The 16,036-nt window shown below is 41.4% G+C and overlaps 1 protein-coding gene across 12 annotated transcripts in view; it reads left to right on the top strand.

Moving 5' to 3' along the window:
- Positions 1–16,036, top strand: part of NEDD4L (NEDD4 like E3 ubiquitin protein ligase) — a 296,429-nt gene that overhangs the window by 257,294 nt on the left and 23,099 nt on the right. For all 12 annotated transcript variants that reach the window (XM_075932622.1, XM_006116559.4, XM_006116558.4 and 9 more), the window contains 5 exons: positions 1,899–1,957; positions 6,786–6,851; positions 7,845–8,074; positions 12,058–12,179; positions 13,474–13,544. In XM_075932622.1, coding sequence (XP_075788737.1) covers positions 1,899–1,957; positions 6,786–6,851; positions 7,845–8,074; positions 12,058–12,179; positions 13,474–13,544 — 548 coding nt within the window. The remainder of the gene's footprint in view (positions 1–1,898; positions 1,958–6,785; positions 6,852–7,844; positions 8,075–12,057; positions 12,180–13,473; positions 13,545–16,036) is intronic.

Genomic DNA, 16,036 nt, shown 5'->3' with positions numbered 1-16,036 from the left:
AGGAAAGGTGGAGGAGTGCTTTGTTAATAAAATACAGAGCTTTTTATCCGCTCAGACTGGTTCAAGTTAAGCTGTATCAGTATTATAACCAAATGTATCTGAAAGCTCAGTAGTTTGCATGAAATGGGTTAGTAGTTTCTATTCACCTGTGCTTTGCTGCATCTGCCCAGGCCGTATAAAAGACCTTGGTCTCCAGAACTGTCACTCCAGCATCTTCTATGCGCATTAAATATACTTAAAATGCATAATGAGAAATACGAGAACACCTTTTAATATTCAGCAATTATAAACAAATAAGAAAATTGCCACAGCTTTGACCTTATTTTTATTCTATCAACACTTTCTTCAAAAACATTGTTTCAAACTTCAGCTTTCGTAATCTAACTTATTTTTGGCCATTTTAAAATTAAATCCAACTCCAGGTTGAAGCTCTGTGGTCCGGAGCTCGCTGGTCCAGAAACATCTGTGGTCCAGCAGGACCATGGATGTCATTGGACAAGAGAACCCCAGTGGCAGAAGTTGCTGGTGGCGGTGGAGTGAGGGCGGGGGGAAAGGAGAGGGGCGGGGCAAGAGCCTGCAGGCAGGAAAGCAGGCAGGCCTCCTGAGGTCACGGGACCAAGAGGCCAGCAGGGCTGTCATAGCCAGGGGCAGCAGTGCCAAGTGTCTGGGGAGAGGAGCCCAGCAGGGAGCCCCCTCCCCCGGCCTAGCAAACTCCCTTGCCAGGTACCTAGGGTGCCGGACCAGAGAGGTCCAATCTGTATTATAAAGCAACAGATCTTTCTGAAGATCTGTAGAGAAACATAGAAATTCTTAAGGTATATAACCTTTTACTTAAAATAAAACTATATATACATAAAATTTTACACATAAGTTCCTTCCTAAGGGAGCAATTTGGGAACTTAAAATGAGCATGAGGAGGAACTTGATCACAGTTGTTATCATACAAACTGTAAAGCATAGCTGTAAACATAAATATAAGGATTGCTATTCCACTATCAGGGCAGAAAATTGATTACTTAAACTTTGCCATTGCAGATGGTACCTACTTGAATTTTGGCGCATCATCTTACCATTGTGATACCATTGTTCCATTGTGGTTCTGCCGTGTTCAGATTTTTATTAGAAATATTCCATGTGGAGGCAGGGAGAATATCACTGTAATACCGTAAAACCATTAGCCTACCAATGCTCTAAAAAATCTGCACCATTGTTTTGCTATTATATCTTTGGCAAGAGATATTTTTGTCAAATTGAATATGCTTCCCTTGTGTCATAACTTCATAAGGGAAGGCAAAAATGTGCAGTCTTAAATACCTTAATCAGTAGCTAGTGTCTACGTAGCTGTATCTTTCTAGAATGGAGAAAATTTCTCCCCAGTTCTATATCCGGTCCTATTTTAAAATGATTGTTTCTCTATTCTAAATTTATAAACATAATTTGATCATATCCTGGTGTGAGTTCTTGTCAGTTTTTTTAGTGTTAACTGTAAATAGTTTTAAAGTTGCACAAGAACACTCAAAAAGTTTGAATTTAGTCACTTAAATCTAGCATTTGAAGGGGTCCTTTTGGGCCCACGACCTTTGTTTGCCTAATCTGAGTTAAATGCATGTCAAGATCAAGTTATAAATCTCTGAAGAAGGGGTTTATAATTTAAATATTGACACTCTAGATCTTTTGACAAAAGCAGTGTGAGTGTACTGGTTTATACGGTAGTTTTGCATTTTTGAATGAATGTTTCCAACTAAACAGTGTGATGGGATTTTAATGGTTGGGGTGTACACAGTTCTTTCCTAACCCTGAAGTACTAAGTTATGGATATTGCAGGGTTATGGGATGCAGATGAAATTTTTTGATGACAGAAGAGAACTAATGGTAAGATTTCTTTTATTAATTTACAGATAGTAAAATTACTCAGTGGGAAGACCCCAGATTGCAGAACCCAGCTATTACCGGTCCAGTAAGTACTGTGTATGCTAATAGTTTTTAATGCCCCACATTAAACGTTATGGCTTAAACTCTTTCCTGTGCCAAGATCTACTTGGTGTAGGGCAGAAGGGAATGTTATATAGCAGCTTACAGCTGATTACTTAGGTCAGTCTGTGCCTGCTGCAGCACAAGTTAGAACAGCCCCATGGTTGCTGTCTTGCTGGCAGCAGTCCCAAACAGCAGTATGCCAGAGGGAGTTGCCAAAGCACACTGCACTCCAGTACCACCCACTGTTACAGGATCAGACCAAGTATGATTTGGACAGAGGCAATTTCTGTATCTTCTGAGACCTTCCCATGTGAGCTGGCCAATTTTGGAAGCTTGCAGGTCCTCTAATTTCCTTCCTTTCTTCCACCAATTATCATATAATATAATTTCCTTCCTTAGGGACCCAGGAAAAATATTTGATCAGTGTATCCTCCAATACATCCCTGGCTACTCCATAATCTTGACTCTGGTTTATTTTAGATGTCTGATTAGAGTGTATATTTTGCTGCATTATTTTCTCTTCTGAAAATTCCGTCCATTCAGATAATGCATGGCTAACAGATGGATGCTTGCAGGTTTGACTTATTGTAACCCCTTCATTTGTCACTGTTCCCATTTTCCTGCAGCTGCAACAAGAAACTATCTCCACCAAATTGAAATAATGGAGTTTGTCTCTAAAGGGCATTCATTTCTAATGTCTTCCCTAAGCAGAAAAAGTTCTTTTTTTCAAAGCAGATTTTTCCCATTAGAAAACTGATGTGGTGATGAGACTCCAGGGTAGAGATCATGCAGAGGCCATATCCAGTTTAATATAAGAGATGCTGTTTGACTTGCTCTTGGCATCCAAGGAAGCAGCATTAAAAATGCAAATCTTGGATATATTTTTGTCACTATGTGGTGAGGGCTCCTCCTTGGCCTCCCTGACTCTTTCCTCATCCACCTTTCCTATATTAAAATCCACTTTCTTGCCAGTGGCTGTAAAAATAACAATCCCTCAGCGAGTCTTCTTTGGCTTCCTAGCCCTTCCTCTATCAAATAGAAATTGTATATCCTCCTCTCCGAACTTCTTCACAGTACTGGCTCTGTCTGCATTATAGGTCTGGTCTTCTACATTGTATGCGCTCATCTCCTAGTTGTGACTCCGTGTCTATTTTTCATACCATGCTCCTGTGCCTTGAATAGCCTCCCTCTCCTGGGCACCAGGCCTAACTCACTCTCCTTACCCTTCATCAGATATCTTTCAGAACTTTTTCCTTTAGTTCATCTACTCTTCCTCTGGTGCCTCAAGCATTTATGAAAATAAACAGAAGACCATTTAAAGAAGCAAGGTACCTGGCCAGATCACTGGCTATTGTAACATTTGTCAACATACATCAGCATGTCTTCATTATAACTGAGAATCAGTTTAAGAATAGGAACGGAATTAAAAAAAAAAGTTTGGGTACATTCTGTCCCCTTGCCAAACTGCACTCTTCCAATTCATTGTTCACGCTTCCTTTCCCTCCTACTCACCATGGATTGTAGGGAAATGTGTACATTTCTCAAAAATCCTGTGTCATTGAAATTAAATGCAAAACTTTGACTTGAGTGGCACAGAATTGAACCCTGGCATTAAAACAACCTTTGGCCATCTAATTTTTTCATATGTTAAAAAGAAAGAGGAAAAAATGTTGATTAATGGTATTTTCAAAATGGTTGACACTTTTGCTATTGTTATCTATCTGGGGCTGCTAAGTGTGCATAGAATCATAGAATACTAGAATTGGAAGGAACCTTGAGAGGTTGTAAAGTCCAGTCTCCTGTGCTCATGGCAGGGCCAAGCACCATCTAGACCTGGAGTGAGCAACCTTTCAGAAGAAGAGTGCCGAGATTTAACTTATTCACTTCTATTTACAGATCAGCTTGCCGGTGATACTTTTTAATGTCAATAATAGTCCTACTTACAGCAGCTTCATTAATAAATAAATTAAGATACAGATCACAAGGTACGTCTAGACTACATGCCTCTGACGACAGAGGCATGTAGATTAGACTACCAGGCATAGAAAAATGAAGCGACGATTTAAATAATCGCTGCTTCATTTAAATTTACACGATGAGGCATACCTGGGAGGTCGACAAATGCCTTTGATGTAGACCCCGCGCGTCCAGACTACCGCGCTGAGCCTACAAACAGCTGATCGGCTCAGCGCGGCAGCCATGTAAATTTAAATGAAGCGGTGATTATTTAAATTGCCGCTTCATTTTCCTATGCCTGGTAGTCTAATCTACATGCCTCTGTTGCCAGAGGCATGTAGTCTAGACGTACCCTTACTGTTTAGTGTGATCCTTGGCCTTGCTTTGCCTTGCTGAGTTTTCTCTGATCTTGGGCTTGCAGTTTGATATTTGAAGCAGCACACAAGCCTCCGAGTAAGGGTTTAGCAACCTACAGCATGCCAGAGCGGCCACCTGAGCACCCCCTTCTCCCCTGCCAATGCGGCCATGGGCCTGTCTCCAACCCACTCACCCCCACTCCAACCCCCTCCGGCAGCAACCCACCCACCCATGTCTTCAAATCCCACCCCCAGGCAGCAATCCACCCATCCACAGCAGCAACCCTCTCACCCGCCACATGTCCTAGGCCCAAAATGCTGGCGACAGCCTCAGCCCAACTTGGCCCTGGCCACCATAGCGGACACCGGAGCAGCCAGCCGTCATACGGTCCTAGGCCAGTCTCAGTCCCCAACCCACTCGCCCCAGCTTCAGCACTCTCTGGCAGCAACCCACCCGCCCATAGCTTCAACAGCCCCCAGTCTCCAACCCTCCTGGCTGTGGCCTCTACACAGCATAGCAGCAACCCACCTGCCCGCCATGTGTTCTAGGCCCGAAACACCGGCAGCAGGCACTCTACAGTGCGGCTTCAGCCCCAGCAGCAGCCAGCCTCCAACATGGCCCTGTCTGCCAGAGTGGCTGCCCAAGCAGCCACCCCCCAATGTGGCCCCAGACCCATCCTGGTTCCCCATCCCCACCAGCAGAGTAGCCACAACACTCACCTTCCAGGAGCATGAGGAAAGGGAGTACTGCTGTGGAGGAGGATAGGCTTTGATTAGAATTTTTGATGTCACCGTGTAGGCATGCATGTTAGACGCAGGATCATGGCTGCTTGGGGGAGGAGGTGCAGGGCTGAGCTCCCGCCTATTGTGCGAATAAAAATCGTCTTAAGTGGCACACGTGCCATAGGTTGCTGACCCCTGATCTAGACTGTTCCTGACAGGTGCTTGTGTAACCTGCTGAAAATCTTCAATGAAAATCTCCAAAAATTTCACAATCTCCCTGGGTATTTTATTCAGTGCTTAATCACTGTTTAAACCTGATCAATAACCAGAAAGTATATTGAAAAGTACATAGTATCTACTTTTAATTTACCTGTCCAGCATACTGAAAGTTACAATTTTATTACCGTATTAGAAAAGCGCCACTGCCGTGAAATGCCCCTACATGCACTCAGTAGGCACATCTTTTTCAAATGTGATGTGCATGGTCACCAAAAATGTCTTTGGTGTAAAGTTGTTCAGTTCTAAGGGCCTGGCAGGAAACTCTGAAAATAAGATGTTGAGGTTTTCTAGTCTAATGCTTATGTGAGCCTAGGACACTTGTGCAATGCTGAGGATTCACGTCTCATCTGAGTTTTCAGTCCTTGAGTCCTAAGGAGTTGGATTGCTATGGAAGGACTGTACTGTGTTGAGTCCCTGAGCATGGGGTGGTGAAGGAGGTGAGGCAAGAGGGTAGAGGAATTCTTCACATTCATCAGTTATCTGGTTGATCATTGTTGACAGAATTCTGGAGCTGAGAAATTAGTGTTCATTTATTTAGATGTATAGCTAACAAAAAATCTTATATATAATCATTATGGAGAAGTGGTGACACATCATGGTAGCAGGGATGTAAACATAGTATCGGGCACCATTACAAACATATAAAGTATATACATTCTCTAAAGGGTTATTGCACTGTGTGAGTAAGGGATTAAGATATCAGTAAACATGCCAAAGGATTCCTTCACCACTGTAATAAAATCACACACTTATCCTCATCAGGGGATAACGACTTTTCCAGTTTTACACATCTTCTCTTCCACAAGGAAGACCACCTAACATGCATATTTCAACTCTCCAGTTTGCACCCACAACCAGACAATTATAAACCCACTTCAAGATGATCTGAAACCTTCTCCCCTAGATGCATGTCCTGGACTGACTTCTGACATTTATGATGGAGTTAGGAATATGCAGCTCTTACATTTTGGAGTTCACAACTATTCCTCTGCCCTTTTGGAAATATACCTCAAATATTTAGAGCTGCTACTCAACTGTACGACAGGGCAAATAATTAAAAATAATGTAAAAGTCCATATGAGGACACCTGTACATTCCCAATATGATATCTGGACCATGAGAATAAATCATGCTTTTTCTTTTCTCGCTTTTTTTTTCTGGTGTTCTCTCACCCTTTCTGTTGCTGTTACCACAAAAGAGGATTGTGTAGTGAAACCCTGGGTCTCAATTTATCCATTTGCATAATGGGGATAATACCTCCTGAGGAAAGGGTTAAATTTTAATACTACTAAAGTGTTTTTAGGTCCTTAGGTGAAAATTGTTGTGTGTGATGCAGAGGGTTGTTTTCAGAGCACATGTTTAGGGTAAATCAAAACTCACTAAGAGTATATTTTTTAACTGCTGGGTACAGTACTCTCAATTAACATTTTAGGGTTACAGTATGCCAGATTGCATGATGCATTCAATAATGAGTATTTATAATTTTCTCTCTTTCAGGCTGTTCCTTATTCCAGAGAGTTCAAGCAGAAATATGACTATTTCAGGAAGAAGTTAAAGAAACCAGTAAGTAAATAAATGTTTGTCCTATATTGGAACCGACTGTTTTAGAGTAGGAAAATACAATGGACTGTCCCAAGAATAAGGTGCTGCACTTTCTTACCACACATTTTCCATTCTCTCTCTGTCAACCAAAACTGGTTTGAGGCTCAAGTTTTCATTTATAAATGGACAATTAAAGCAGTCAGGCAGCAGCAACTTACCATCACTTCACGGTTAATATTGATGCATGAGGACAGGCTCAGGTGAAAATCCATGACTTAAATGAGCATACAGACTGAAACTGTCCTCGGCTGTCCAAAAGTCTGGTCATAAGAAACTGGGAGTGCTTAAGAAACTGGTGCTGCTGCCACTTCTGGTATGTTAGATCTGTGGACAAATAGGACTTCAGTAATTCAGTGTCTTTCACCACCACTTAAAATCACTTATTGAAAATAAATAAGATCTCAATGCTAACTTGCCTGTAGTATCGATCGGCTCACTAATGGCTTTAATGTTTGGTTAGGGTTGCCAAAGTTTTAAAGGGGTCCCACAGGCATTCTTTTGCTATACGTTGATCTATTTACCTTTCTACCCAGATCTATGAGGCCTGCTTCTTTCGCTGCATTAAAATGTAGCACTTCCAAGTGCACCAACTGGCAATTGGCTTTCTGCTGTATGAACCACTTTAATTGGAAGTAAAAATGGTTGCTGCACACTCATGTGATCAGGAAAATTAGACCTTTTTGTGGTTCTCTGCTGTCACTTGTTTGTTCATTCCACCTTGTTTCCATTCTGCATATTCCAAACACACTCTTGCTGCTGCTTTGCTTTTTTGCAATTTTCTTCTCCTGTTGACTAGTTTTCCTGAATAGGTTTCCAACCTATTCTGCATATGAGCCGTTACAGTGGAGCATGCGAGAAGCCTTCGCTTGTTTAGCTAGATTACTCACCACTCTATGCTATCATCTTAATATATGTAGGCTGTGCATTCAAACCAACATTTGTCCTTTCATGTAGGGTGATATACCAAACAGATTTGAAATGAAACTACACAGAAGTAATGTTTTTGAGGAATCCTATAGAAGAATCATGTCTGTAAAGAGACCCGATGTACTGAAAGCCAGACTCTGGATTGAATTTGAGTCAGAAAAAGGACTTGACTATGGAGGTGTGGCAAGAGAATGGTTCTTCCTGTTATCTAAGGAGATGTTTAATCCTTATTATGGTCTCTTTGAATATTCAGCAACGTAAGTCTCCATTAAAATATTTTCATTGTAAGTGATCTAGATTGTTACTTGGATAAGGGAAAAATTATGTACTGAAGCCCTTAGAATTTCCTTCAGGATATACTTTTAAATTCCAAAGCCATGGTAAAGTATCTCTCTACTGTGGTTTGTTACCTATTCCATGTTCAGGAAGCCTTCTGAGACCAAGCTGCTGTTGTGATATATTAAGCAACTTTTATTGTTACGTAAATATTTCACGCTATTTTGCAAGGCAGCATACGGAATGCATTTGCATGACTTGTACAGGTTGGACTTCCTTGGTCTAGCATCCTCAGGATCTAACTGGTACCAGATGAGGGATTTTTCTGCACCCGGGGAGGTAATTTCAGGCCCCCTGCTGCCGGCCCCCCTCCATCACCAAGTTTCCTGGCTCCCTCCCCAGCCCAGCTGAGCTGTGTGCCAGACGTCTCCCACCCCCGCAGCCCAGATGAGCCACCTCCTGTAGCCCAATTGAGCCATGTGCCAGCTCCTGGGCCCCCACCCACCTGCAGCATGCCACGATTTTCTGATCCTGGAGCATCCATGGTTGTGCCAGACCACAGATGTTGCCAGCCTAGTGAATCCTGGATTGTAGAGGTGCAACCTGTCATAGTGAAAAGAATGGTGCAAGAGAAGGAATTCTTTGTATGCCATACCCATTATAATGCATTGTTGTTGCTTTTTTAAGGAAACTCTTATGTTTGAGTTGAAATTCACCTCTCATGGGCCAGCTTCTCATTTTCACTAAGGATCCTTTACACAACTGTGGCACTATAAATGTTTCTTAAAGTGGGAGTGAATTACATTTACACTCACTGTAAGGCCTGATTACATTGTCAGAGTAGTGTAAATGAGGAGCTGTCTCTTGCACTCCAAGTGCCTTTAAATACATAATATGACATTTCATAACTACTAATATGTTTGTTTATTGCTGGAAGTGCTTTCTGTGTTTGGTGTCAAAATTTAATTCACTACTTTTTTCTAATAAAAGTGTTGGGTAGACTGTAAAGGAGATGAACAAAGGGCAATATAAACAAGAAATTCCCTATTCTGTGCATCAGCTTCTGGTATCTTCTTCAACAATTTTTCTCACAATTTGTAGAATTTGGAAATAAGCCTTTTCTTTTTGCGTACACAGAAGCATAATGTTGTGAAATATATGGCTACTTCAAACTCTCGTTTACTGAACTTTGCTGCAAAAATGTTTTTGCCTTTGAAAAGATTTTCATTGATTAAATATATGCAACAATGCATTAATATTTTAAACGAAAACTATTTAATTTTTAGTTTCAATTTGGCAGAAATAAGTAATGGGAAATCCCACTTGAATAGAATATTGTCATTAAAAACAGGAATAAGAAATCATTACAGATGACATTTTAACCTATCTCGCTAGGAAGCTAATTTTTTCCCTAATGAGGTAATAAAATGAATTTAGAATTCATGCTGGGAAATATTCATATGCCCAAAGTGTCATTTATCTATTAGTGTAGTCATTTAGTCCCCCATTACTGTGTTGATCACATTCCAGTTTTAACTCTTGTGAGATATATTCGCTGTAAAGAATATACACTAGAATTGCTTCTATCCATGGTTTTGTTGGTTTTTAATAAATCCATTGTCATATTAGCACATTGGCTTTATAGCAAATATTGTAAGTACTGTATGTTTAGACCTAGTTCTTTGCCACACTTAATCAGTAGAACCTGTATTATTCAGAGGCAGATGCCTTTGCAGTGGAGAGTGGGGCTTGCATCCCAGGGGATCTCTTGCATTTCCACCTTTTTTAAATGTCCAGTCTTCTATCTACTTGGATTTTAACCCTCTGTTAAGACTTTCCTAACTGATGTTTGAAACTAGGGCTCGGACCACACTGCAGGGCACAGACCTAAATTAAAGTAACCATATCCCAGAGTACCTATCCTCCCCCGCCCCACCAAAATGGAGCTGCTTATAGCTCTGGGAGTATGGTGCACTATGGGAAATTTGTACTGCTCAACATGCAGGAAGCAGCTCTCTTTGCACAAGATTTGATCCGTTTGCTCCCTCTTGCAAAACCAGGAGGCTCTCTAATAAGGTGCTTGCAGATGGGTGATCTGAAGAGCTGTTGCATGCAAAGGGGGTTGTCTTCTCTTTTTAATAGCAGGGACTGCAGATTGTTCTGAGAAAGAGGACTAATGAAGTTCTCCCATAGAACTTAGATATTTCCATCTGACTCCTGGGACCCAAGTCAAGCAGGATTACATCTACACTGCAGAGCAATAGGGCTCAGACCCTGGATCCTTGCTTAACTCAGGCTCAGACTCTCAGCCCTGCAAAGTCCTTTGACCCTGGTCTCAACTCTGGGTTAGCACAATAGTAGTAGACACAAGAGGGAGGACAGTTTGCTTGAGCCCAGGCACAAACATGAGTTTGTTGCGGTATAGATGTACCCTCAGTTCTGTTCAATGTGCCTGCAAGAGGCCGGTCCCAGAGATAGCCATGTTCAGTGCTGTCTGGGTGAGCACCTGGCTCTGAAGTCTGTGGGATTTTTACCATTCACTTCAATAGAGCCAGGCTTTCACCCTCTCCTCTTTCCCAAAGTGCTAGTTGTCACTTTTATTTAAACTTTTATCATCCAGAGAGCTCAGGACTCCGATTGTGAACAAACACATGGCAAAGGTTATGTGATCATTAAGTTTATTGTAGCAAGCTGTTGTTTTCTATTCATGCTTCATGATTTTACAGCTCCCCCTTTTGTTTGTCCTTGTGTCCTTCTTTTCCCCCCAGCATACAAACTGGGTGAAAAGAATATTCCCACTTCATTCTAGAGATTGCTGTGGAGACCAGTCACCCATCTCTAGAGCCCGGCGTGGGTACAGAATTTGTATCTGCATTGGTATCCACAAAAGTGAGCCATGGCTATCTACACTGACATCTGTTGATGTGGATACCTGTGGCTATAAAGTGGATATTGCAAATTTGCAGTGTTATAGATACAAAATTTCTATGTACTGCCACATGTATATCCACAAAAATGAGCAGCGGGTATCCACATCTCATATAAAGTAGATATCTGTCAATTTGCAGGACTGTACCCATAGAGTCATAGAACACTAAAAATGGAAGGGACCTCGAGAGGTCATCAAGTCCAGTCCCCAGCCCTCATGGCAGGACCAAGCACCATGACCATCTCTCTGTTAAGATCGAATTGAAAAAAAAAAACTTTATATGAATAAGAATAATATTAAAAAGTCTGAGGGGTAGCCATGTTTGTCTATAACTTTAAAAACGATACGTAGTCCTGTGGCACCTTACGGTATGTTTACACTTGCACCCTCTTTCGAGAGAGGGATGCAAATGCAGATATTCAAAATTGCAAATGAAGCCAGGATTTAAATATCCTGAGCTTCGTTTGCATATTCACGTTATGGTGCTATTTTGAAGTAATGGACGCTGTTAAAACGTGGTTATTTCGAGAGAAAACCCTTCCCTCAAAATAACTGGTAAACCTCATTTTATGAGGAATAAGGGTTATTTCAAGAGAAGGGTTTTCTCTCGAAATAACCACATCTTAACAGCGTCTGTTATTTCAAAATAGTGCCATAACGCGAGTATGCAAACGAAGTGCAGGATATTTAAATCCTGGCTTCATTTGCAATTTTGAATGTCTGCATTTGCATCCCTCTCTCGAAAGAGGGTGCTAGTGTAGACATACCCTTAGAGACTAACAAAAAATATATAGAGTAACATAAACTTGTGTGGGCAAAATCCTCTTCTTCAGATGAGCACTCAAACTCCTTCAGCCCTGTTAGCAAGCAGCAAGATACTGCAGCTAAGGCACATGAAGACAAATTAAAATACTGAGCTTCTTGATTGCAGAACTAGAAAATAATTGCCCCTAGGTCAAACTACTTATTAACATATCTAATGTTGACCACTTGATTATTTAAACAGGGTTTTTTTTTTCTCTTCCAATAAAAAAGGGACAACTATACCCTCCAGATTAATCCCAATTCAGGTCTGTGTAATGAAGATCATCTATCCTATTTCACATTTATTGGACGTGTTGCTGGCCTGGCAGTGTTTCATGGGAAGCTATTAGATGGTGAGTTTATAATAATATTAAAGGTTGCTATGGCATGTGTAATTTTTATTGACTTTTACTGTGAGACCTTGCAGAGCCAGCATAGCTAGAAGAGAGTGAGCTACATTCTGTTCCTGTTTGTGTATCACCCACAGAATTATTTTTTTGTGTTTTAAATCAGCCACAGGTGAAAGTTGTGAGGTTGCACAGGTATCAGTGAGGGCATAAAATGATCTATGGTATCTTTATTATTGATGTGGTGTAAGAGAGAGACCTATTCCAGGTTGGCTTTAGGACCCTAGAATATGCAGGCCATTACAAAGATGACTGTTTCTAAAGCGAGTCCACTAAGGCACAATAAACCATGCCCCTGCACAATGTCATTTTTATGGTCACTTTGCAGAACAGAATGGCACCCCATAAACTGAGAACTCAGACCTTGGAACTAAATACTCCAAACTTTTACGTCTCTTACACTGTAGCTCCATAAGTGGAGAATTTCTGTACTTACAGAAAAGATGAGAAAGTTGTGTTGTCCTTTAAGCAGCTGTATCTGCATTAATGGAGACAAATTCCTTTGTCATTGGCAAGCTAAAGCAACAGGATGCTGTGTTAAAACTGAACAGATTTATTCTATGCCTTGAGCTGTGGTTTCAGAGTAGTCGGGGTTACTCTTACCTCCACTGCCTGGAAGATTTTATTAATGATTGGAACTGCCTCAAGCTAGATCATCACCTTGAGGCAAAATATAATACTAAAGTATGGATTTTCTGTGCAGCTGCTTTGGCAGGAGTAAAAGTGCTATTGAAACTCATTTTCTCCAAAGGAGAATGACAGTGGATGTGGATGCTAGGTGGGTGGTGAATGGAAGGCTGGGGATAGAGATAAGTTTTAATGACAACAGTAATTTTAACATAGGATGCTTCCTAGGAATGGTTGCAATGAATGGCTATGGTTAATGAACAGACCCTTGGTTTCACTTCAGGATGTTATTTCTCTTAGCAAATGGTTAATCCCCAAGAAAGGTCCTATGCTTGTACTCGTACTACTCGCATGTATTACCCATGCGACTGCTGCTAATAACATTTTTTTTACGCTTGTTAATCTGATAGCAATATGGCTTTTTTCCCCTTTTTTAATTCTCACCATATTTCTTCATGGAATTCCTTCCTTGAAAGATGTGAAAGAATGTTGGTATTAGCAGTGTTATGAGCTGGGTCAGCTGTTTGTACTGCAGATTGCTAGCAGAACAAAAAACTACCGTTTAAAATTAAGTCTATTCACTTGTGCCTCTTGTGTTGTGTTTTTTTTTTAGGCTTCTTCATCCGGCCTTTTTATAAGATGATGCTAGGGAAACAAATAACGCTGAAAGACATGGAGTCAGTGGTAAGTGAACCCTAAAGACTTTTCATGTTAAGAGGAACAAGATGGGTGAGGAGTAATATCTATCATTGGATCAGATTCTTTTTGTGAGAGAGACAGAGTTTTGCACGCCAGAGTGCTCTTCTTCAGGTCTGGCTTGCTGAGCTTAAAAGCTTGTGTTTTTTCACTAATAGAAACTAATCCAATAAAAGATATTGTCTCACCTACCTTGTTGCTTTCATATCCTGGGGCCAATATGGCTACAGGAACACTGCGAATAGCTGATTAGTGTTGTCAATTACATGAGTTTCTTCTCTGGGGAAATATATAAAAGGTAATACATCTAATGAATTACACAGCAGCAAACACACGTTAGAAGTGAGAACTTGGAGAATAATTCTTATTTTTAGTAGATGTCAGCGTTACTGATGTGGAGGGGAGAGGGAAGAGGGCAGTTGCCCTGGAGTCCAATGATTTAAAAGGGCTCGGAGCTTCTGGCCACCACTGTCACTACTATAGCAGCTGCAATGGCAAGAGTCCTAAGCCCTTTTAAATGACCACGACAGCCTGGGTGGCACAGACCCTGGAGAGACTGAAGGACTGGCTGTGGGATGTTGGAGTAATTTCTCACCATCCTCTTAACCTGATAACACTCTTCCAATATGTTCTCTTCTCTTTTGTCTTTTCTCAATACTGAACATGCTTGGGTTTTTTTTATTTTATTTTTTTAAATTATTCTTTCCTCATAGGTCATATTCCCTGGGCCTGTTTATCATTTTTGTTGCTCTTTTCTGGACTTCCTGCAGTTTATCCACATCTTTTGTAAAGAGTGGCACTCAGAATTATACAGAATACTCTATGTAAAGCCTAACCCCAGTGCTGACTAGAGCAGAACATTTATCTCTGCCTTACGTTATTCCTGTGGGAATTCTGTGCCCCCCTCCTCCCCACAAAAAAAGTAAATAAATAAATAAAGTCTGCACATTTTGCATATTGTGAATGAATGTGTTAGGACTCTAGCATAACAGAGGGGAATATATGCCACTGGCTGCACCGGGAGATGGAAGATCACTCTGCCCATCTAGACACTCAGAAGTGGGACTGAACCTAACCTTGACAACGTATAAGAGCCAGGCCTGCCCCAGAAGCACACAGGGCCCTGCTCCTCCACACCAGGTGCATCCAGGTAGTAAAGGAGAGAGACAGTCTCTCTCACATGCCCAACCCTAGCCCCTGAGTCAGGTACGGAAAGACAGTCTCAGCCTGGCAGAATCCAAGTGTGGAGGAATTTAGTATGGGGAGATCCGGTTTTGGGATAAGAGAGTTCTGGGTGGGGCACTCTGAATGTGGGCAACTCAGTGAGGGGAGGGCGGGGTTCAGCTGCAGGACACATCTGGATGCACACGGCTCACTGTGGGGGATCCAGAGGAAAGTGATTGGGATTCAGATGGGAGGTCAAGGTGCTGAAGGATGGGGCCCAATGGGGAAGATGCAGAGCTTCCTGCAGCTGGGGGAAGGTTTCTATGGCTGGGTCTTAACCCAGTCCCAGCCACTGCTTGAAGGGAAAGAGTAAGATCTGTCCTCCCTGACCCACAGCCCAGATAGGTCTAGCAGCTGAATCCAGTGCAGGGCAGGAGCCACTGGTTGAGGTCTTCCCAGCCCAGCTGCCGCCTCCTCCTCCTCTCTCCCCCAGTGATTTACCTGCTCTGCTGAAGTTGAAAAATTCCAGATTTCAGCTCTGCCCCACAACCAGGAATAAATGGTCACTGTTAACCCAATAGAATGATACTGTTGTTTTTCTACCTCTCAGCTTTTCAGTGTCATTCAGCTTCTGCCCCAGAGCGATCTTGTAAGAACCAAAGAAGCTTTTTTCCTTCTTCTTTCAGCGTCTTCCTCCATTCCCTCAGTCATGCAAACAGATCTCAGGGATGTGCTGGGATGAGGTTTAAGGTCGTGATAACCACACTGGGTTATTTCTTTTGTTCTTGCAACCAGATGTAAAACCAATGCTGTCTGACTAATTCTTAGTTCTGCAACAACTCTTGATCTTGTTAACAGTTTTTTCAGTGAGAGAGGAGCAAGATGCAGTTGATCTTTGTTAATGTTCTATAATGTCACTGCTATTTTTCTGTCGGTGACTCATTGTACAGTGAACATACTGCTTTAAAAATACTGTTCAGCTGCTTCATACATGCTCCTTGTCATACTTACTAGTTTGGCTTGTTACTTCTCCAATTAAAAATAAATGAGTAAACTGTATTCTGAACTTATTCTGAGTTAATAACAAACTTTTCACTTTTTTCACTTCTTGTACTTGGACACATTAATTTTTTTATCACCTTTCCTGGTGCAGTTTTCATTATTTGTTTTGCTTTGTTTTTCTTACTCTTGAATTGTAACTCTAATAGAAGTTGAAGATATGAGCCATCCAGGGTAATAGTGGGCAACTAGTAGTTAGTGGATTTTTTTCAATTTAAAGCAACTTAATAAATTGGTATCACCTTTGCAACACTGAA

The sequence above is a fragment of the Pelodiscus sinensis genome, chromosome 6 (assembly GCF_049634645.1).
Source record: "Pelodiscus sinensis isolate JC-2024 chromosome 6, ASM4963464v1, whole genome shotgun sequence".
NCBI lineage: Eukaryota > Metazoa > Chordata > Testudines > Trionychidae > Pelodiscus > Pelodiscus sinensis.
The sequence above is the reverse complement of the archived record's forward strand: the minus strand, read 5'-3'. Positions and strand labels throughout refer to the sequence as shown.